The 24,421-nt window shown below is 42.6% G+C and overlaps 1 protein-coding gene across 5 annotated transcripts; it reads left to right on the top strand.

Moving 5' to 3' along the window:
* Positions 1-670: 670 nt before the first annotated feature.
* On the top strand, positions 671-24,189 carry LOC114847212 (adipose secreted signaling protein). Of its 5 annotated transcripts, none has more exons than XM_055504355.1 (6): positions 671-1,005; positions 4,299-4,402; positions 9,173-9,312; positions 13,380-13,518; positions 14,721-14,846; positions 24,053-24,189. In XM_055504355.1, exons 2-6 carry the CDS (start codon positions 4,384-4,386, stop codon positions 24,160-24,162), a joined length of 534 nt encoding a protein of 177 aa, XP_055360330.1. In that variant the 5' UTR covers positions 671-1,005; positions 4,299-4,383; the 3' UTR covers positions 24,163-24,189. The 5 variants fall into 5 exon arrangements, with proteins under 5 accessions (XP_055360330.1, XP_055360319.1, XP_028992551.1 ...); XM_055504344.1 differs by having other exon boundaries at positions 24,050-24,187; XM_029136718.3 differs by lacking the exon at positions 24,053-24,189 and adding an exon at positions 16,715-18,746 and having other exon boundaries at positions 687-1,005.
* Positions 24,190-24,421: the final 232 nt, after the last annotated feature.

Genomic DNA, 24,421 nt, shown 5'->3' with positions numbered 1-24,421 from the left:
CGTTTTGTTTAGACTACTCTGGAAATAAAATAATCTGCATTTAACATGGTGACTGTCCGTGGCGATGTCTCAAATTAAATGGTGAAAAACCAACATTCTTGTCGGTTGTGTAAGAGCTCATTGTAGCTAAACGTAGAAAACACACAACACTATGATAAAATACACAGAGACAAAATATATACATAAAAAGATAGAGTTGCTAATTTTTAAAACAATGTGTGATTACCTGTGATGTGTATGTTCTATCTATCCATCCATCCATCCATTTTTCATACCGCTTAATGCCATATGCGGGGTCGCGTGGGTGCTGGATCCTATCCCAGCTGGCTATGGGCGAGAGGCGGGGTACACCCTGGACGGGTCGCCAGCCCATCGCAGGGCATGTGTGTGTTTATGAACATAAAATAATGAGCTGTTTATTTTGTAAACATTACTTTCCAATGTTGCAGTACTAAGGAAAAAAACGTTGAACTGTATTTTTACAACAATCCTGTAGAAAACACAAAAAAAAATAGAATGATTGATATACATTAGAGACCAATTTACTAATTTGTTGTCATATTCTGTGCTACACGCACACACGCCGCTAGATAGCAGCATACTACTGCTGTAAAGTGGCGGCGGTGGCGCTGCAGAGGGAGGCCAGCGGTTGTTACGCCGGTTTTAATGCTCGCTCATCGGCTGCGGCGAGTGCGGAGAGACGCGGTGCCAATGTGTCAACGCATTCGTAAAGCGGCGTGTGTGCAATAATTAACCATCGGCGGATACACGTGCTGTAAGGAGAAGCAGGAGTCGTGGGAAGACCACGTGATCATACGCGGAAATTGTCCGACAGAAAGTGTGTCGGGATAGAGGCGGGGAGTGAGTGCGCGGTGTCCGTGTGCGTCTTGAGCCGGTGCGCAGCCTCTCTATCGGTGTCTCTTACAAACAAGACCCGCGCTGACGGAGGACGACGCCGAGCTCCTCGCTGCACGTGCGACTTTACCCCGAGCGGAAACCAGTAAGGTAGGTTTGGCAAAGAAAACAAAAGAGAAGTGCGTTCACGCGCCAACTTTAGGAGGAAATGAGCAGAACCTAGCCAAGCCCGAGTCAGTGAGTCCGGCTGGTTAAAACCCGCGAAGCGCTGGTGCTAAAGTGGACAAAGTCTCTTAATGCTTATTCATCAGGCACAGCAACCACTACAACGTTACTCGACGAAACCCTTTAGTTGTTCCTTAGCTTTTACTCTGCATGATAAGCAATGTCTGCAAACATTTGATAAACAAACTATGTTTCTGATTATATTTTTAGTTATCTTTCTAAACAAGCTTAATTTAGCAGTTTGTGGACACTGTAAACACTGGGTTTAGTGCATCATTGATGTAGAGACATTAATACATTGATGTAGATTAATATAATACATGATGATGCAGTGATATATATTTGTTTTGAAATCTTCTATCTAATATGCTGTATGTAATTTACTATCATTTTATGTGTTTGAATCAAATATTCAAGTCTAATCTAAACTTCAATGTGAAATGTGTGAATTTGTATACTCTCTTCCTTACTAGCTATGTGTTACAGATCCACAGGTGACCTTAAGATCATCTCAGCATTTTATTTTCTTTGGATCACATTTATAAATAAGCAGGGGCTGCAAAATTACAATCCTTCTGGAGACTTAAAACCCAAATAAAAAGGAAATTGTATTATGCAACAGGGGCCAGTGATAATGTAGTTGTGCACCCAGTTGCCACTTTATTCTGTCTACGTTCATATAATCACATCTCAGTGTTACACAAGAGTAAGACAGCGTCACAAACCACAGTCTGGAATTGATGGGGAGATTGAAACAACACTTAAGTCTGCTTCAGCAAACACTATAGATAACCTTTATGGTCAGGATTTATTTTAAAGACGTGGTAGCAGGGTGCAGCAGACGCCTGGGACTGAGCGTGCAAGGTAATAGAAGAGTAAGGCCGTGTGTACACAGAGCTGATAATAACTATTGTTTATGCAGCCTCATTTATCCTTGTTGTATAAACCGTGTGGAGATAAGCAGGAATAAACATATACATTTAATATGTGTTATGCACTTAAAAAACGATGGTAAACCATTAAAAATACTCCACACCTTACTGATTAATTGCTGTATATGCAGCACGGTTGACTGTGTCGTGAGGTCATGGCTCCTGTCACGCCCTGCGTGCGCCTGTTTCACATGGAGGAGCACAAATCACCTTCCCAAAATAACAAGTAGCATTTCAAAGCCGGACCCGGGTACCTGTTGCTGCTCTCTGTAGTGTCTGCAGGTTTAATTTGACAACTGTAGCACAGAGCTAAGACAGGGCTGTCAGTAACAAAGCCTGGCTAGGCTCCAGCATCCACAGCAGCTGGACATGCATGTAAATGAAGTTCCATGCACGCAGACAGGGTTGGTCAACAAAGAGTGAGTACGCAGTTAAAGTTATTTATGGTTATGTATAAAGATCTGTGTGTATTTATGACCATGTGAGTAATCTTATTTATTGGCTCTGCCTTTAAAGTGGCTCACATCTCTTTTAATTTGATTTTGGTTGAACTTGTGGTTGCATGACCATGTGTCAGAATCAGTAGCTCACTAACACAATGCTGCACTGTTTGGAAAAGTGCCAAGGTTTTGGCTGTGGCGTTTGAAAGAAACACACATCTGCTTTAGATCGTTTACTGCCGCGAGGCAACGCCGCGCTCGGCAAAGTGTGTCAAAGACATGCGTGTTGACATAGTAGCAGAGAGGTTGACCAGGGCCAGAAACCTGAGCACCCGGCTGTTTACACAAGTTGTAAACACTCCACCAGTAAAGCCAGTTTATCTATTTACCATTGTGTGTGTGAACTGGCTGTAGGTTGGACGACATTATGTCAAACTGTGGATGATGAAAACCTGTAACATGGTGAGATTTCTGCTGCATTCCTTTTGGATTGTGTGATGCTGCATCACTATCTTTCTTTAACTTGGTGAGTCTAGCCTTTTTGTCACCCTTTGTAAGCTATTTGTACTGCTAGTGGTAAAAAGTATTACTTTAGCCTTAATTCATGTATTCATTATGACAAATCTTACTAGAACATCTGTATAGTTGTCAAATATTTGCAGAGCTCTCTTCTCACATCCGATCACCAGACCACTGTCTTCTCAGTTGGAAGCCTGTAACATTTGAATCCCTGGAGTGGTTTTCTAATCATACCGACCCATTTAGAGGCAGAAAACAGCACTAATATTTTACACAGTTAAAAATGGCTCGTGCTCTAAATCGACTTTATTCTCAGTGGATGTGACGTCGTTGCAAGGCGACTCCGTCACAGATCCTCGCTTGCCCAGCGTTTCCAGCCTTGGCTGATGTTGGGGACGGAAGCACAAATCAGAAATGATTCCTGAGGTCACTGACCTCACACATGTGGCGGTTCCTGTTGTGTCAAGAGGATAATCACAGTTTTTGAGAAATCACAGGCAGTTGTGGTCTCAAATAAAAATATCCTTCAGTGAATGGTAGGTTGTAGATGCCCTCAAGCTGGGTTTGCATGCCTTTGTGCTAATCATAGCATAGCGTTAGCTGCAGCCTCAACTCTTAAGGTAAGCAGGATTTAGCAAACTTTCTTGTGTTTCTGGTTGTGTTGCTACAAATTACTACCCCTGCTGCGGTTTTACGGTTGCACATAATGCTGTGTACACTGGAGTGTAATCATGTAATGATTCACTTATGATCATGTTAAGCTGCAGCTGTTTGTTGAGTATGTGTTGATTATAATGTACCACACCAGCAACTCCTAAAAAAAAAACAAAAAAAACAACTTTTTTTTAATCTTCATCACTAGGTAAAGTAGATGTGCCCAGTATTATTCACATGTCATATTATATCATACTTGGTGTCTAAACACAAAACGTTCTGGGTTTCCATATTTCTATGAAACAGCTGCCTGAGATGTGATGAACAATTCTTCATCTGTGCAGAGCCCATGAGCAGCAGCCTCAGCCTTTGCTAATCCTCTTAGACTATTTAGTTGTTTTTCTTTAATTGAAGACCCTGTCGGGAGTCTAGGCCTCTCCTGGCTTGACTAGTGCACCACAGCTGTGCTCTCAGGCTGAAGGGGGAAGAAAAACACCCAGGGAAGCTATTATTTTCATTTATTTCTCATGTGCAGCCTTTACGTTCCTGCTTATCTCCTCACGCTTTCCCGACTATCTAATCCTTGTCTTTTGTTCTCTACATGTCTTTCACCTGCTATCTGTTGCTAAGTGCTTTGGTCTTATTGTCTGCTCTGTCCAAACCTGTTTTGCAGGGCTGTTCTGAATTCAGGCTGCTGAGATGACCAGGCTGTGACAGTGTGCATCCTCGTGTGTCAGTACTGGACCTATTCCTGTGAAATGGCTGCTGCTAAGAAGCGTAAGTTTTTATTATAGTATTCATTACGTGTTGTAATCGCTGTATTTTCCTTATCTTGTATATTCATACATTCTTAATTAGAGGCCCCTCCATACAGTACCTCTTTAAAGCAGGCAGGAAAAACAGAATTTGATATTCTTGCTGTGGGCGGCCTGGGATTAAACTGTGTGCCTAAGGATCAAGTGCTGTCTGTTTGTTCTTTAAAGTCCCAGTGAATAAATCAGTCATATGCCAACAGGCTTAAAATTGGTTGCATACATATAAATATAGTTTATGGTCAGAATGGAGCTCACTGTTACAGTTGTGATATGAAGCTGCTCTTAGTAAAAGAAGGGCCGTTGACTGCTGCCCCAACTTTCTTTATGTTCTATCAAGATTTTTCATGGACTAATTGTACATTGAGGCGGCTCCCTTCTGAAGTTTCCTATATGAGCACTTGGATCATTGTCTTGGTGGAAAGTCTAGCAACTGCAGTGATAGCTGAGTTCATTCATGGTTCTAACATCGTCCCTCAAAATTACCTGGTATGGTCACGTTTACAAGTTCCTGCAGCATAATCAGCTGCAGGAACTTCAATCAGCATGAGCAAAAAAGACATGGGTAGATTTGTGTTATAGTTCTCCCACTAGCCCAAGTTTAATTTTGCTCTGAATACTTTGTACTTCAGAGTGTTGAGAAAGTAGGGACAAACATTGTGAAAGCCTATGTGTCAATGGTTTCAGGAACTAAGTGTTTCTGGTAGTGGAAAGATGGCAGCATTCAATATGAATGGATGTTGTTTGAGTACTGTCATACTATAGTACAATAGTATTTTGCAATTTTGAACTCTGTCTGAACACTGCAATTTGGCAAGTTGGGTTGAGAACCTGCCCCTTGTTTGGATTGCTGCATATCGGGTACCACAAACTGTAAGTACACAACTAAAACACTTTGAGTGTAGCTTTTTATGGTCATCTCACTCTATTATTAGCTATTATTAGCTATTGAGTAACTGTGGCAATGTGCTGCATATATTTTTGTACTACGTATTTAAGACCAGATTATTCTGCAGTTATGCCTATGCTCCCAGTTAAACTGAATCTAACATGTTTACAGACTGAGGACCTGATTTTCAGGTCAAGTGAATCAACACTGGTCAACACAAAGTGAGGGCTTATACTGCAGTTAATCAATGGCCTAAAGACAACCCACATGCAGAACGATTTGGGTTACTTACAGGAAGACATGTCCACATGACAGCTTTGTCTTCCTGCCCTGAGAGCCCCAACAACAGCTGATAAAGTTCAAGCTTTGATACTTGATGCCTTATTTATTCACAGTTTCAATATCTAATTCTTGAAATAAAGTTTTGCACGAAAAAATCATTAAAAAATGAGGGGGTTGGTGGTTCTTCTAAATTAGTGTGTTAATGTTGGTGACTCAATGGCAGCTTACAACAGATCTTTGTTGCTTTTGAGGAAATACATTTGCTCGCCTCAGCAATGGCTCAATAAGAAACACTGGACATGAAGCCGGTTAGAAAATAGCTGGAACAGAGCAACAAACCACCATGACCCAGCCTCAGCTCCGACCCAGTGGTGTTTAAGGACCACTGCAGGCTTTGTTCTCGTTGTTGAGAACACTGGATGAAGGCTGGTACAATGACCATTGACTTCCTGTGTACAGGTTTGTAAAATATGATGACGTTTGTCTAGAATGAACTGAAACTTCACAGGAAGAGAGTTTGCTGCTTTTTATGAGGGGGTGGAAACACGTTGTCAGCTTGGGACAATACATGTCTCTCTTAAAGTTGTACTGTTAACGCAAGCTTCTGTTACAACATACAAGGCTCTCATTTGTTTAGGTAATATAACTATACTGTAGCTCGGTGTGGAGCAACCATACACAGTATATATGGTTTTCAGCATCAACTAGCAGCACAGTGATGAAACTATGCCGGTAGCTAACTGTTGAATGAGCAATCGGAGAAAAAATAGAATGACGATATTAGACAGTTTCTGTATACAGTCATACTGATTGTAGATTTATTTGTCTCATAAAGACACATTGGCCACTTTGGTCAGCTCCGCCCACTGCTGACTACCTGGACCAGGTGTGTTCTGTCAATCAGAAGCTTCTCGGTGACTGCTGATAAGGAATTGAAAACATACAGGAAGTGTTTCCTTCGATGAAGATACACTGACAGACAGGTTATGAGATATATAGGTGGAATAAGATTTTCGAGTCAAACAAAAACAACATTTTGGTTAATTGTCTTGTTATATTTTTACTTCATAGCGTATTTATTGTTGGTGAGTTATTGTTCTAGAGTTTTAGTAGGATTCCAGACAACAGGCCTTGACAGTGTAATACTTAGCTGCATAGAGGTGTTTGAAGAACACACATAGATATAATTGTGTACATTCCTATAGGTGTCGCGGAGGTTGATTCAGACTAGATAATACAGGACACTTTTAAAATCAGCTAGTTTTTATTTCCAAAAGAGAAGCAGTAGAAAATAGTTGTTTCTGACTTGCTAAAGCAGCTTTTGAGAATGTCTTCTTTGAGAAAACATCATAGAAAGGATGTTTGTTTTGTGAGACGGTACAGTGTAAACTAATATTTAACATGAAATCCTGCTAACCACCTAACAATGTTAGAGCTGACTGATTAAGCCTGGTGCGTTAGTACAAAGCCTCTTCATAGCAGGAATACATTAACGGGTAGGAACTGGATGGATGGTAAAGCTTTGGGTTGGGTCAAACCAACATTCCTCCCTACATTCTTATCCTCTCATTTGCTTTGGCACAGCTTTATGGTGAATGCTCAACCTATTTAGCTTGCAACCAGCAAGTAGGACCAGTTTATCAATCAGCAGCAGATCACAGACGTCATCTCAAAAGACTTTATAGCGTCTGACCTTTATACAATACAAAAATGCAACTTTGCTTCGTCATTCTTCTTTACCATTACTTGTTGCCACTCTATACAGTGATTCTGCATAGATGGAAGCCCTGAACTCTACTTTGATTCAGACTGCTGATAGCAATGATCCAATATGAGAAGTCCGTGAGTCAGCATATTAAATGCGCTCCTGTGTACCTGCATCATTTAATAACCCAGGCTTTAACAAAGTTATATTTTTAGCAATTTCCTTTAGGATACATAAGCTTGTTCTTATCCCGTTTAATAATCTTTGAAGCTGTTCACACAGTTTAAAAATGACAGCGTAGGAAAGCTCCATCTGGATGTCTGCTGTGCAGCTGCCATGTTTGGCAGCTTGAATTAATGAAACCTGTTCAAGGCAAAAAGAAGTCTTTACCTGCCGCGGTGCTAAAATCTGAAGTTTATGAAATAAATAATTAGTCCTAAGAAGAAATGAGGTAAAAAACAACCAGGAAAGACCTAGAAGAAGCTTTTAATCGTCTCCACATCTAAAAACTTAATATGAGCATTTGATTAAAGTTTAAATATAAGCAAAATAGTTTCAGAAAATGTAAAACTGTTTTTTCATGTGATGTTGTTATAGCTGGTATTAATTAAGCCAGATTGTTTTTTATTTAAAGGTTATTCAGATATCTGTTCATTTTTGCCACTGGATTGGCTAAATATAATCAAAGTCAAACATCCAGCTCAGAAACACCTACTTCTGTAGATGAATTATGTATTTTTATTTACAGGGTGATCACACAAGGCTGGCCAACGTAGAGAAAGCTCCTAGTACTGTCTTGTTTGTTTAGCTCCTGTTGTTTAGCCTTTCTGCATTTTTCGCACTCCTTTGAGCTCTGGGAAAGTGACACTGTATGATCAAACTCAAAGGTCTCAGCAGAACTTGACAAGGGTTTGTTTTGGTTCTCTGTTCTCCCATGCTGCGAGTGAATTCCAGCCCAGGAACAATAAACATCAGCAAGTACTAGTGTCATAGAGGAGCATCAAAATAGTTTTCATCTTGTAAGTCGGTCTCCTATAATCTGACCCAGAGATCCTACAGATGCTGGCAGAAAGGACTTTACATGTAATGTAACGTGCCTGGGTTAAACGTTTAGATGAATGAATCAGTTTCAAGCAGTGTTAAACATCAATCTTTAGCTCCCTCCTGGGTTCAAAATGTAACGGGTTGTATTTGTAAAAATGCAAAATGTTCAGTTATTGTGTGTTTGTGAGGAAGCAGCATTGTATCATAGTGGATGACTGGAGGTTTGGTCATTAATCCAGCCTCTGAATTTCTATTATTTTTTTCATGCTTGAATTTGAAGATGTTGACTTTGTCAATTTAGTTTGTTTGGATATTCTCTCACAATGAATTATTTAAATTTTAAATTCCAGCCCCATCTTTGCCACATGGTGTTTCTTTCATGATGGGTTGTATGTGTGAGCCGAGCGGTGCCCCACCAGGCTGCTAATCTCCACATGACCTGTGACACTAGAGGATGCCATGCAGGATCATAAGCTTACACCTCGGCTGGACTCTTTTTCAAAGAGTCTTTTAATCCTCACTAACTGCAACCAGCTGAAGCTACTGCTCCATTTTACTTTTCTGGATCAAGCAAAGCATTGTTACTCTCTCACCTGCTGCTTTTCCCTTTCACATGATGGGTATGTTGATCTGTATTAAACAAGTCTGTTTGCATTTCAGGCCTTTTGTTTCTTACCAGCCGTTTATTGCTTCTGTAAAGTCAATACACTCTGTTATTTCAGTAAAAGGATTCACCTGCTGCCATTCACTCTTCTCATTTTCAGAATAGTTTTTTTCAAAACCATGAATGTTTTTTCTCTTTTTTTTTTTCCCAGATTGTTCGAAGGCAGGAGGTGTGCGCTTCTCAGAGGAACCCCCTGCTGCCACTGCTCCATCACATGTCCACTTTGATGAAAAGCTGCATGACTCCGTTGTCATGGTGATTCCGGAGGATGACGGTAACTTCATGGTCAAGGTGTGTGTTTAACCTTGCGGCGACCTGACACCTGATAGCGAGAGCTGATTGACATGTGATTTCTAGGTCCTCTGAGAATACAAGTAGACACGCCCGTTTCTGTTTGAAACGTCCCACGCGTAAGATTGAGCCCCCGTCCACCTGGTCGAGGCACTGTGGCCTGCCGAGGGCAAAGAGGATGTTGTGTGCTTCTAATTGACAAGCAGAGATTGAGATAATTCACTTTAACTGCTGTTTGGTTCCATCAGGTCTTATCACATGACAAATTAAATTTACCAACCAATAAATGACGGACACAGAATGGCATTGGCTGAGCACTAAAACCATAGTGCAATGGCAATCATCTGTACTCACATGGACAAGTGTTTAATCAAAGGGTGTTACAAGCATCAGCTTTAAAATATATTTATTACAAGCTTTATATTTCTATAAATGCGAATATAAAGGACAAAGCTGTAGTATTAGTCAGTCCAAAACCAATCTACATGCTAAAGGTTCCAACAGATTTATTTTCTCTAATCAAGCAATGCATCAGACGAGTTTTGCTTTCTTTGGAAAAGCCAACACTGTCTTCCTAGATTAGACCTTTAGTTCCCACTTATTCTGAAAGTGCTGTACTTAGTTATAATAAGGAGCCTGTCTTCTTTGGCTGCTGTGTTTTCAAGTGATGGATATAATGTCGGGGAGTAACTCTTTGATCTAGTGAGAGCACCCTCGGTTTCTACGAGCACCGATAGACTATCTCCATGATACGTCCAGGAGAAGATTAAAGTCTGTGCTCATCACTGTTAATCTCGTCCGTCGGCCATAAAGAAACAAAACAGTGATATCAATCTTCTCATCAGTTCCCTGCTGCCAGGTCTTAAACCCTGGAGGTGCCACAGAGGAGGCTGTGGAAAATGTTTCCCCGTGTTATATTAGCTGATTGTACAATAACAATCTTCTCTACAGAGACGTGCATGTGGGTGAAATGTTTCTTCCAACGGCACAATTGAAAAGAACTCTCTGATTTGTTTCTACTCTCATTTTAGTGGTTCTGTGAGGCCTTATTTGTACACATATGAGACTCAATGTTCTAATAGGAACGTTCGCTAATAGCGTCTAACGTGTGGCCAGTGCCTTACATGGACTAAGGACCGAGCACATGATGTATCTAACAAGCCACACATGTTTCTGAACAGGCTGCTGCCACAGAAAATCAGCTTCAGTTCAAGTAGCCAATTTTTCCAGAACTGCTCTTGAGACCTTTTTATGCCTGAAGGTGGAGCACGTCCCAGAATACTACAGAAAAGCTGAAGCTGCCTTTGTTCTCAATATCTGCCTTTTTGAGTCACTGGACAAACGTAATCTTTGAAGCTCAGTAGGAGTGTGTTAGATTCACACACCCTGCATATGTTCATTATATACAATACCAAATATTAGATATTTATATCTATACTTTCAGGTTTCCTCGTGTTTCAGTTTCAGGAAAGTTGTGTTGACCTTAACTGTAACCGTGCCTCTCCGTGCCCTGAAACAGATTCACAGCCAGCACACTTGGCCCAAATGCTGTACTTGCAGTTGTGGAGCGGCTCACACACTTGGCTGTGACCTTCACAGTCACAGAGCAGCGTGTGTGAGTGTGTGCCTGTTTCTCAAAGCGCTTTAAGCGCGCCAGAGGATGGGCACAGAGTACTGTCATGGCTCATTGTGGAGCTGGGGGGGTGCTGTTGCCATGGAAACGGACAGGGTGGGGGTGGCGAGCCTCGCTGTCAGACCAGAGATGAGGTGAGAGTGTGTGGGATGGATGGAAGCGGTGCGAGCGCCACAGCTGTACGAGAGCGAGTTTTGATGACAACTCTTTAAATTCTGCATGTTCACAGCGACGGGGTCACAAACGCACAAGTTGGTCCTGATTAAGCCGATGAAGTGTTGATGGAGAAGCAGAGCGGCTCTTATGAAATGATTTGTGTGGCTCACATTAGCTTTAATCATGTTACTTGACCAGGAGATTAGGGGTTAATGGCTGCAAGGATGTGTGGCTGCCTTCAGGGCCCAGAGAGAGGAAACATGAGAGGTTTCAGTTTAAAGGAGCATGTATTAACAATAGAAAAGGGAAGATACTGGTTACAGTCTCAGTCCTGCCTTCAATCACTGAGTATTGGATTTGGTTTCCTTTTCTGACCCACGTCCTTAATCGGAGCACTAAAAGAAACCAGGCAGACGTGTTTACAAACCAGAGACAACGTGTTTGTTTGAGTTCCTAACCTGCTGTGGACTTTAACTGACATGGGATCATTCGTTTAAAGTCCTTGCTAGACTCAGTTCTAGCAGAAGGTGCATCAATGCACCATTTATTCTCTTTGCAAATTTACATTTTAGTCTGAAGGTCCATGTGAGTCTCTGCAGACTGTTGCATGTTGCTGAGTGAACTGTCCTATGTGGTTTTTCCCTCCATCATGACTGAAGAATAACACTATTGTTTTGGATGAACTCTGTGTATCGGGGTGTGTCCAACGTGACATGTTACTGTCATCACACAGTTAGTTAGTTACTTTAAAAATCTCACTGACTGCTCAGTGTTATAGATGAAAATTTTCATAACCTGAACTTTGTTTGTCCAAATCTTCAGCCTGAAGTTCGTATTGAATCTGTTTTTCAGAGCCAGTGCGGCGTCTGTACATGCGTGGGACTGCATTCACAGGATGATTATTGTTTTTCTGCACAGTGCTCCCTCAGTTTCCCTCTCTTGCTTCTCGCTTAACGCTGTTTGCAGCCTCTGCTCTGCCCGTTGCGTTACGCACGAGTCATGTAGGGCGCACGCTGCCATTTGCTGGAGGGGTTTATCTCTTCTTGTCTGGACTCGCTGCCTTTTCTCTTTCTCTCCTTTTCATCCTGCCTCCTTTGTGAGACTCCTGCACATTATGAAGATACCGTGCCGACACTTCAGGTCCCCTGTCAATCGTTTTCTCACTTGCCTTCCTATTAATTCCACTTGTATAAGGATAATAAGATTTATATGTATTGTAATGTATGCAGAAGCCGTGTTCTGCTTGGTTGGGTGATGTATGCCAGCTGTTAATTATTTCTAAAAGAGGCCGTCATCTCCATGATGTTTCACAAACGGCAAATCCTCACGTCTGACCTGAAGCAAACACATCGTAAATGCCCACTCACCTTTTAAACCTCTTCACGTCCACCAAACCATTCATTGGAGGTCATATTATTAGCTTGTCTTTGGTTACATTTTTCAAATATAAAAAAGGTTACTCGTTACAAGACACGGCAGAGAAATGAAAGATTTCTTCAAGACGAAGATGTTTAACACAGTCTTCAAACACACGCTGCATCTGGATCCACTCAGCACAGAAAACACAGTCAAACGCATCTGTCAGAGGACAGAAGTATTTTCAAGTGTCCTCCTTGAGAAACCGATGCTTCACTGCTTCTTAATTGCCAAGATTGTTGAATATAAAAAAAGGGAACAGTGTTTGTGCAAAGGGACAAAATTAAAATCTTGAATTACTGTAAATTGTGATTTTACCATTATTCAATTCAATTAGTCTCCATTTATTTACTTATGATGAATTTAAAACTAATTTATTGAATAAATCAATAAAATATAATCAGAATAGAGAAGTCTGAGTACTTCCAGACTTTCCTCGCCACCGTAGACTGTATTGAACTATACAGTCCCCTAATCCTAAGTGTAATTTTTGTTGTTCTCAGTTTGCTGTACTAATAGAGACAGTGGTTAAGATGTTTCCTTTCAGGCTAAAATTGCCAATTTGAAAGACATGAGTTTTAAAATCACCAGATTCAAAAGTAATGATTTTAATTAAATAGTGTTGTAGCTCATTTATTCCTGTTTAAGCTGTTTTAGAAATACACTGACTAAACTAAATTGTGTTTCTGTGTAGTGAACCCCATCCGCTCGCTCATGTTCTTTCACCTTTTTCATTTTCTGGGGTGGAGTCAATTGAGTGTAAAGATTACAGAAAGGCAGCTTTGTGTTTCCTCACAATCATGAAATCCTGCGCTTTAATTTCCAGCCTTCACCCCTATAACCCTCTACATTTCCTGCTTAGGTCGGCTTCCTAAAGACGCAGCACAGATATGAGATCGTGTTTACCCTGCCTGAAGTTCCTGCACTGGGGAAAGACGTGTGTCCAGCACCGGTTCCCAATCCACATCTCCGGATCACTGACATCAAACCGGCACCAGAGGGTAAGAACAAACCTTCAGCAAACAAAACAGAGTTTCTGAAAACATCTGAATGTGCACCAAAGAGTTTTTCAGGCCTGACACCATCCTGTGCAGACACCTGACAGACAGTGTGCAGGGCTCAAAGGCCAGGGTACACTTCTGTAAGTGTAGCTGTTATAGATACAGGCTAATAAATGATAAGCGGATTTACTTTTTGATCAACCCTCAACTTTGAGCAAAAGTAAAACCAAACGTAGGTTTTACTTTTAATAAAATCATTTTTGACAGGATTATTTAAAATATGTTGAGTTTAAACTGTTTGAACTCTCCAAGTTCCTGCCTGCTCCCATGTTTCGTCACTACATTAGCAACATGCAGAGCATAATTTAACGAGTACACAACTAGTTTAGCATGTGTCTGGTTATCACAGGCAGATATGAGTGGAATACTTTGCAGCATTGTTTCACAGGCCGAGTGGAGGAGCAGATGGCTGAGGATTACACACAGGCAGCTTAAATAGTTTTAGCTCAGAAATCCATTTCTGAAGAATCATAAAAATACAACAGACTTTCATGAGCTTGCTGTGTTTGAGTTTCATGTCTGCCCTTCATCGTGCTGTCCTGGAAGGGAAACCCCACACATTCTGCACCTCTGTGGGTTAAAACAACATTTAGCTTCAAGTCAAATAGCAAATGCCAATAGCTCTGCTCATGTGGGCCAAAGTTGAACCTCTAAGGTTTCAGAGAGTCGCTTTGAGCACATGCCTGTAACTGTAGCAGGTTATTGACCTTTATATTCAGCTTTACACCACCTTCTGTGTGTGTGTGTGTGTGTGTGTGTGTGTGTGTGTGTGTGTGTGTGTGTGTGTGTGTGTGTGTGTGTGTGTGTGTGTGTGTGTGTGTGTGTGTGTGTGTGTGTGTGTGTGTGTGTGTGTGTGTGTGTGTGTGTGTGTGTGTTAAAATTCTGATTGTACATCAAGAGTTCATTTTTTGGTTAAGAATGAAGTGAGTCCTGACAGGGGGTGTGTGTTTGTTACTCATCACCAGCTGTGTTTGTGTTGTCATCACCTTAACATCTTGTTCTTTTGTTTCTGGCGATTGCCTGTCTCTCTCTTATCCGTTTCAAAGAGAAGCAACACGTGCCTTCATGCGCAGTGAAAACTTGCAGAGAAGATGGAAGCCAATCTGGCCTCCTGTTGACGTTATTGGCGTGGTGTTTTTCAGGCGGCCTGAAGGTAACGTGCGAGTACATGGCCCAGCAGGAGGGAGTTCTGTGTGAGGAGGTGCTGCTGCTGAGCGAGACCAACGAGGACGTCTGTGTCAGAGTTAAAGTTCACGCCAGAGTCATGGGTAAGGCTCCATCAGAACAAGGCGTCCGCTAATTTCTCCATCAGTTAAAACCTCTAGATGCTGGATGTGACTAGAAATCTCAGGAACTCCCTCTGCAGGTTTCTCTGCCTCTTACCTGAGTCCGGGTGTGGTGAGGTCATCAGATGATGGGCCCCTGGGTGTAGCTGAGTAAAAAGCCCCTCACCCTCCGGTGCAGAATGTTGTTTTGCTTTTCTTTTAACAGAGCTCTAACTTGTAGATGGCAACATAAAACGTCCCATCATGCATCAGTCTTTGACCCAGGGGCCCATGGGGTCAGATCTGTAGGTCTATAATAAACATTTAATTATTTTATTGATAGAGCTTAAAAAATTATTATTTATGAGCTACTGTGGTCTATAGAATGCTAAAACCAGCTGCCTGCATTGTCCAAACCGATGGATTCCTTTCACAGTTCAATCAGAGAAGCTTAAGCTTAAGAAGCTTAACAAGAAGCTTACATTATAGAATATGTGGCATTTCTTCCTGGAAAACCCACTTAAAGGGTTGACAAACTAGTTGTACATTGATCTGTCAATTAACTCAATAAACAGCGACATGCACAGCCATGTCGCTGTTTATTGAGCTATTTTTTGCTAGTTCTGCTACAACCACTGGATCCTAGTTTTGTTACAGCAGCTCACCTTTCTGTAGATCTCCTCTCTGGTGCACTGCTGCCGCCTGCTGGTCATTCTGGCCTCCAAACCTGAGCACAAAATGAGTTGCTGACCAGATTTACTTAGATCATAACATTTTATAAGAGATCACGCGAGCCTGTTGTGCCGTGGTTTGTGGAACTGCGCTGAGTGAAAAGATGCTTAGTGGGTGCGAATAGTCAAATTGAAAGCTGAGTATCTTGAGCCGGTGGAGAATTAGGTAAAGGGGGCATATGGGTAATCTGTGTAAAAATAGCTCTGTGCGTGTGCGTGCATGCTTATTTTTACTCTCGCGCTGTGGCCTGAACATCTGTCCAGATGTCTTTGTGTTACTGAGGCCTGGGTGATGAGCAGATCAGCGGATTATTCGCTGCCTCAGCTGTTATTCTTGCACTGTGTCTGTACAGGGCGCAGGGAGTCCAGGCTCTAGGGTTTCACACAGACCTCGTAAAAGACGTGTGGTTGTTTACAGGTTGAGAGTTGTGTATTTGAAAAGCACAGTGTGTTTTACGAACAAAACCTGATGAGTGTTTCTTTTCTCTAAACCAAAGAATCGAAAACACTGTTGAAGAAAACAGATTTGTGTAAAAACACTCTTTAGCCTGAAGCTCGTTTAGTACCGACCGGGACTCCAATTGGAAGATAATGCTGTTAACCTTTACGAAACAGCATGATCAGACTCTCAGTTCAGTGGTGCACTTTTTTTTTTACTCAGCGTAGCCTAAACATCTGTCTAAATGTCTGTGTAGCTGATGCCTGGATGACGACCAGGCTGGAGGATTATGTTCTGGCTCGTCTTCTCTTATATTTTTAGACCAGAGTCCTCACATCAGTGATCGAATGGGTGAAATGTCTGTGCTACTGTTCAGCTCAGCTTTGGGACTTGTTTGAATTCAACACTGTTAAACTGTCCTGAACTAGTTGCATCAATTGTTACGCTGTTGGTTTTTAGTGAACGAGTCAAGTGTCTGCTCTTCATCTGGACAAAATCCCTGAATTTAACCCCGTGTGGTCCAGCTTCATGAGAGAATTCTACCACTGGACTGGTTGGTGGCTTGGTGTTGTGGTTAGAACAAACCTTCCACGTGGGAGCGTTCTGTGTTTCATGAGAGCGTCTCGTTCTCCATGAAAGCAGATCATTCCTAGAGGGAGGACTCAGATCAGCGTCTCTCTATCTCTCTGCCTTTTGCCTAGATCGCCAACACGGCACACCGATGCTGCTGGAGGGCGTTCGCTGCATCGGGGTGGAGCTGGAGTACGACTCTGAGCAGAGCGACTGGCAAGGATTCGACTGAAGCCCAGTTGTCGGTCCCCACACACATACAGGCACATATCTACCATCTTAGAACGCAAACACGTCTGCCATAAATAGAAGCTAAATGAAAAGCTCCACAGCACATGCTTATGACTTAGTGCCATGTGCAGCAGTGGGGTTCATGTTCAGTGCAGCATCTCACACGTAGTATTTTATCATACGCAAACATTCCTCCAATGTGACTTTCACGACATCAACAGCATCTCAACGGGCATTTCCACTGTGTTCCCATGTTTCCAGCTCGCTCCTCTCCTCTTGTACTTGTCTCACTGAGCCTCTAGAGAGCAGCAGTGCTCCTTGAATCTGACCACCTCTGCGCCTCAGCTCAGTGGTTTCCTCATGTGTGAGCTCTAGGAGCCGGAGCAGGGGCTCTGTGAGCAACTACACAGCTTGAGGCACTGATGGGTTTAATAAATCAGCACAGTTCAGCTTGTGGACCTGAGCAGAGTTGCTGCAGGTGTAATGACATGTTCCACCACAAGGGGGCAGCGCAGACCACTGAATGTCTATGTATCATCCTGTTGCCTGAAGTGTTTTATTAACTGTGCTGCAGCTCCAAGGAAATAGAAAAATCCAACTTCGATGCGCTTCTACGTGTTATACAGCTTTTATTGAGCAGCAGATATGAGCTACAACGACGTGCTCCAAACAGTGGGTGAGTGTTAAGTCATTCTATCCAGGAACATAGAAATTCCCTGTCACTAAAAACATCATCCTACATGAAACAACACATGCTTCAGCTCCACGGCTTTAGTTTGTTTAGTTGTTTTGACCTTGTATAATCTGTGAGATGCAGCGTGTGTACGGTAACTGACACGCAAACCTGAGCTCTGCTGAAGATCAGTCATTTTATGATACAAGCGTTTTTGGAGGCGAGCGATGTTCAGTTTTCCATTAGTCAAATTACAAAATTAACCTAAAAATGCCAGAAGAAGCCAAACTAACTGAAATCAAGTTTAGTCTTATTAGAATTAGAGATAAATTAGTTGTCAGATTATGGAGTTAATTTGTCTTTTGTGCTTTGTGAATTCTTTTTTTGGTCACATGACACATCACCCTGACTCTGGGAAACCTTGATTGATGACATTCAATATTTTTAGGTGTTCGATCCAATCATAATAGGGTTGTGCGTGAAACGAATCACCTGTTTAAGGCCAGCTTTAAACCGTCCGGGTGCACTTTTCCTTCCCTGCTGCGGTTCATGAGCCATCAGCGCCGGGGTTCCTTTTGTTTGAAACCGTGACGCTTTCACAAACACACATGCGAGATAAGTGCCTTTCACATGGAACCACCTGTTGCTCGCCTATGTTGAGCTTCACCCTATGGGACGCGGGCCTGTGTGACACGGCGGGAGGTGACGCGAGTGTTGGCACTGAACGTCAACAAGCTCAAACAAGGAGAAATGAGACTTGTCCCCATGAAGGTCCAGTGTAAGCGCTCCGTGCGTCGTCTCCCCCAGCTCCTCCACCGAGTTGCCTGAAACAGGTGTTAAAGAGGCTCTTCACCGCCAAGAGGCCCGATCAGAGGCTCTGGGCACAATCCCAGCAGAATTACCTGGAGCCTGGCATCATTTTAACGTACAGAGCAAGTGCCATCTCCCTGAATCGCCCCCCGTTTGTAAACAGTGGCTCCTTCCTCCTTTTCACCTGGTTAGTTTTTGCTCAGCTGTACCTTATTGAACGCTTTCAGCCTTAAAGGAAACGACTCCGTGTGTTGGTCCTTCACATGTTCGTTCACGAGCCGTAGCCCAGATTCAACAGGTTTAGCTTGTTCCCTCTTTAGCGTGGAGCTGGTTTACAGCTGGCTTCCTCCAGTGCTTGTTTCCAGAATGTAGCGGTTCATTTGCTCATTGTGTGTGTGATTTGTATTTTTTTTAATGTGAAAAACAAATAAAAATATGTGTATGTTTGACCTTTGTTACCGCTTTGTGTGCTCTGTGGGCAGCAACACGAGGAGGCGAGACCCTGTGCACCGTGTTTCAGTTCTGGTGTCACCGCTGGTACAAAGTTGTTTTTTTCCTTGTGAATCTACCGGCGATTGAGAAAGTATTTGAGTTTGCTCCAAAATAATAACCTACTGTTGAGATGAATGTGAACTGTGGCTTATTTCAGAGGTAAGCATGAATCTTGTCTTGTTCAGCCTGTTCCATTCAGAGGACAAAAAATAATATTGAAGTTTTAGAAACTGCCTTTAAAATGCAGCTGTTACATTCAACGAGAACCTTTTATACTTTTGTTTTATAAATAGCTGTAGCGAATTTGTAAGTTTTTACCTGTTTTTCTTTTTTAGGTTTTGTCACAAATCATTCAACATAGAAGAAAATCACAGCAATTACATCACAAAACATTTTTTATTTTATGATTTTCTAATGATTACAATTCAGCAGGTTAATTTGCATAAACAGAATCACATCCATCAATGTTTTTTTTTCATTCTTTTTCCCACTCGTTCACTGATTAAATTCTTTATAAATTGTGTTTTTTTTTAAACCAGCTGCCTCTCAAACTCCTGCTCATTTTTATAATGACGAGCTGTGTGAAAATGAGCGTTTGATGTGAATATTTTTCATTAGAGGTGTGTGATTGATTACAAACTTAAAATCTGACAGACGTTCCTTTTTGCAAAGTAAATATTGTGTAAAATGATGTGACCAAACAATAAATACAGTGATTAACGACATAAATCTGTGAAGGCTTTGGTTCCACCTGGAGCAACTGTAACCAACCAATAACAGGAGAAAACGGATAAAAGGCAAAAAGATTTACACATTAACTAAATTTTAAATATTTTTAGAAAACCAAAAGTGTAGCACATAAAACAAACCAGAACTAAATAAAAAGAACAAGAGATCCAAATTCTACTTTGTTTATAACGTCCCAATAATTTTAAAGGATTTAGATGATTTGAAAGGAGCGGCCTGGACGTTTTGGACAGTTTTCCTGGGTCCCACACGTCCAACCTTAAACAACCAGACGGACTCCACGCGCTGATCCGTCCTCATCATACAGTATCAGACTGATCGTTCAGATCTGGATGAGCGCACAAAGAACCAAGTTTGCAGGACTTTGTGTGTGTGTGGGGGCAGTTAGTGTCCTGAGCTCACAGCAGCTCCACCTCAGCTGCTGCTGCGCGGAACCAGAACCCATCACGGGAACGTGGAAGCGGCTTTGAGCAGAGCAGGTGACGACGCAGCGGCGCCGAGGGTCTAATGTGAGAAAACAGCGCACAACACTTTAACTTGGTTCTTCCGCTGCTAAAGCGCAGACTGCCTCATTGTATTACCACCAAAGGCTGCACGAGCCTTTAGCTTGTCCTTAAAACGTTTTGAAAGAACTTTTGAACGCCACAGCCTCCTCTAAACCAGTATGAGCCGAGCCAAACCTGTTGTTTTATTATTAATACTGGCGCCTGGTAGAGATGGTATTTGTGGCAGTAGAAGGACAACATGCATTAACTATGAGTCTGTTATATGGAGAATACGAGACAAATCGCGTCTGAATTATTCACAGTATTCACGTGTTCGTAAGACAAAGTCAAAGCTGCAGGTGGTTAAAAACGTAGATTTAAAACTTTTAAAAATATCAAATTTTCTAAAGCCAAACTTTTTAATGCTCAGGAAAGTGGCAAAACTACATAAGTTTACGCATTAAAGTATTATTACAAAATGTAAAATAAAGCAGCATTTTGCATTTTGTTTGTAGACATTATTATTTTAAGTGAAAACATCAATTGGCTTAAACAGACTCATCGCTAAAGAACAGTCTGATTAAGTCGAGTATTAATTTTGCTACTAAAGCCTCGTTTAGCAAGTTCTTTTTCTCAAAGACCTATTTCGCTCAAACGAAAGGCAGTTTTCATTCTGAGCGACGTGTTCATCTTTGTGTCCTTTTGCTTTTCCTCCGTGTTTCTTTCTGTCCCGTCGCCACTGCTCTTTATTGTGTCCACTCTGTTCGCTGCAATAAAATCAACCTGTGAAGGCAACAGCGAGGAGTGAGTGAACCGCTGCAGAGGCCATGTGACCGCATCGTGACTTCACTCTGACATTTCCCCATATTGTGTATGATAAAGTATAAGTTTGAACGCTGTGTAAAGCCCGGTGTCCATTTTACACCCGCGCGTCCTCCCAGGTCTTTATTTGTGTTTACTGCCTGTGAACGCACCTGCTTTGCCTCGGAGCCACACGCGCCCTCAGCGCGTCGGCCTTCGTTTTAACCCGCGGCTTTCACACTGGAGCCAAAGCCTTTACGCCCGCTACATATTCATAACCAGAAATCCCCTGACTGCTCGTGCGACATCGCCCGGTCTGCGATTAAAAAGAGACACATTAAACAGTAATTCAGACAGGAAATGCGCACGACCCGTTCAGTAGCTGGATCCATGACGCGCAGTGAACGCGGCGCCGCTGCAGCTGCGCTTACGCGCGGACGTGGCTCGCCAATCCTGCGCAGATTTGTCTGGAGCTTGTGTGGGATGTGTGAACTCTGTGTGGCCCGGTGCCCTCCCTCTGACCTCCGGGATTACAGTAATCTCTGTTGATTGATCTGATTGATCAGATTCAAATCCACGAGGCCGCAATCCAGCCGCACACGGGGCACTGAGATGAGCCAGTCGGTGCGTGGCGCAAATAGAACCGTTCCCCCGTGGCCCGTGGGAGAGGAGAGCGAAGTTTTTAAACCTAGGGTTCGGGATCGGTATCAGATACAGGCTCCTCAGATGGGTGCTGTGAATTAGAGGAACTGGGTTTTTAGCGGAGCTGCATTTGTGTGAAATCAAAAAAATACATTAAGATGAATTAGAGACACTGATTGAAACTCAAACTTTTTTGTACGTTTACTGGCATCAAGGCAACCAGCGGATCACAAAACCTTCCGAAACACATTAAAGACATAAATAATAATGTAACTAATGAACAAAGATCTGACAGGTTGCCCAACTTTCATCCAAGAACAATTGTCATGTGTAACACAAGCTTTGCTGGAGAAAAAAAGCTGCCATATCACACAGATCGACATGAAATTGAAACAAAACAGCTGCGGTTTTTCTATCTAATAATCATCTATCTTCTATAATATTTTATTATGTTGTTTGTCCAGTTAAACAAATACAGCTGTAAAACGAGTATCTTCCTCTTTTTTAAAGCTGCTTCTTTAAGGAAAATTCAGAAGTATCACAGTGAAAGTTTTTTCAGTGTTGAACATGGTTAAAGATGCGTTCACATGACTGCGTTTTAATCTAACAACTAACCGAGATTAGGCTAATTTTTATAAGTGTGATATTATTACATAAAAAGATACACAATTTACCTTTGGTCTTTTCGCAACATTCTGATGATTTCTCTTGTCATTATCCACTAATATATGTCCAGATCTTTTCCCATGTTTTGGATCCCGGCTTGAAGCGTTGAAAGATAATCAGTGGAAACTAAATGTGAACAATAAATAACAGCTCTTTGATAAATACAGAGCAATAAAAAGTATAATTTAATGTGGAGCAAATTTATAAAGTTGCAGGAAAGCTTAAGCACGCGCCTTCCTGTCTTTTTAATTAACTATTTTGATTCAATGCTGCAAAATCAGTAGACACACATGTTCGGTGGTGGTGGTTAAAATAATCACAGAATGAACATATTTTCCCAACGTGTTTAAACATTAAAATCAAAATATGGGGAAAAAAATCCGCATTTGGAGGGTTCTGGTCGTGTTGAGTTGGGTGTGAGGGTGAACACACTGGGAAGAAAGGAAGGAGGTGTGTGTGTGTGTGTGTGTGTGTGTGTGTGTGTGTGTGTGTGTGTGTGTGTGTGTGTGTGTGTGTGTGTGTGCGCCTCAGCACAGCAGCAGCAATCAGTCCCCTCTTGTCTCGCTGCTGAGTGCAGCGTCTGATTGACAGTTTCTATTCATCCTCTGTGAGATTAGGCCAGCTGAAAGGAGTAACGACCCGTGGCTGTGTGCAGTAATTATGGCCTTGGATAAGAAAAATAAGAAAAAACACACACAGCAAAACTATAATTATATAATCCTGCTCGAAATGTCTTTTTCCCTGCAGTGTTTTGAAAGATGTTTCACCTGTAAAGAGGAAATTCCTCTCCGTGTTTCAGGCATTCCTACAACTGAAATTATCTCACAATCACAACAAACTACAGGCTGCAGCATCCGCATGGGAGTGTTTGATGAACACGGCTCTGCATATTTGCAGTAATTGACCGGAGATAAGGTGTTTTACCTGCAGGATGAAACAAATAAGGCCCTCGCTATCGTATGGTGCTCGTATTGGACTGTGTTAAGAGGCAGCAGACGGTCTGACGGGGACCTGTGGAGGGTGGACGGAGCCGCACACACGCGCGTTAAATGTCCCTGACTTTTGGTTGGACGGCGGCGTGAACGTGGCTCTGCTGCTTAGTTTTGCATGTATGTATGAGAAACCAACACCGTTGTGGTGCTTTGTGCGCTAAAAGTAATGCTTATGCTTATTATAATGCTTATAGTCTGTTTTTCTTTTTTTTAAGGCTGTCGCATTTATAAAATTAATTTAGTGGAATTTTAAACGCACTCATTTAGACAAACATATTTCACATTTGGATGTGGCTGAACATTGTGGTAACGCAACTAACTTTAAGTACTGATCGATCACCGTGGGTCGTTAGTTAAATTGTGTTTAATTAAAAAAAGCGTTAAAGCTTGTGCCAGTGTTTACATTATGATACCGTGGTACTTTAAATATAACGCAGCCTTTTAAAGCCCGGGCCTATTTCCTGGGGGCTTTAACCTGCGCGTGAAGCGGACGTGTCAGAGCGTGGCGGGGCCGCGGGGAAACCCGGCCTGTGCCGTCTCCAGAGCGGACTAACGCGCGCGACCATCGTCTCATGACTCCGCGCCTGATCCCGGTCTGCAGCGCCGCTCGTCCTCTTGTCAAAACGTGCCCACGCCGGCCGACCAATCAGAGGCGGCCCTGCGTGGCCAGGAAGTGACGTGTGCGGTTCCTGCCTCTGTAAAGTGTACCGTGTCACCGCAAATATTATCCACATACCAGCATCTCTCCTGTGTGGGTGCGGGTAGGGTGCATCAGCCGCCACGCTCAGACGTGATGTTTCGGCGCTAAAGCAAATTATTAAAAGCATCTGACAAGAGCGCACGAGACTTTGCTTGCGAGCGAGTGCGACTGTTTCCCATTTCCTGACAATCCCCCACAGACATCTTTTCTTGTGCTCTCTCCAAAAGCAGAGGACCACCGGCCCCCCTTTACGTGGCAGTCCCACCACCACCTCCTCCACCAGCGCCGTCACGCAGCGAAGGATCCGCAGAGGCAGTGGATCCGACCGGGGCTGAAGTAACAGGCTGCTGCTGCTGCTGCTGCTGCTGCTGCTGCTGCTTTGGACAAACCAGGAGAAAGTTTCCTTCCTGGCTCGTGCACGGCGAACTGTGACCGCTGCTGTTTTCGTGCACCGCCTCTCACTTTATTTCTACTTGGGTGAGCAGTGTGAGCGTGTGTTGGTGGCACCTCCCTGCTCCTCCATACATCTAGCTGCCCCTTGTGCCTTGCAGGCTGCACCATGCGTTGCCTCCTCGCCTCCTGGGTTTTGTTGTGAGAGC

This window comes from Betta splendens, chromosome 2 (genome assembly GCF_900634795.4).
Source record: "Betta splendens chromosome 2, fBetSpl5.4, whole genome shotgun sequence".
Classification (NCBI taxonomy): Eukaryota; Metazoa; Chordata; class Actinopteri; order Anabantiformes; family Osphronemidae; genus Betta; species Betta splendens.
Note: the sequence above shows the minus strand (reverse complement) of the source record. Positions and strands in the feature narration are given on the sequence as shown.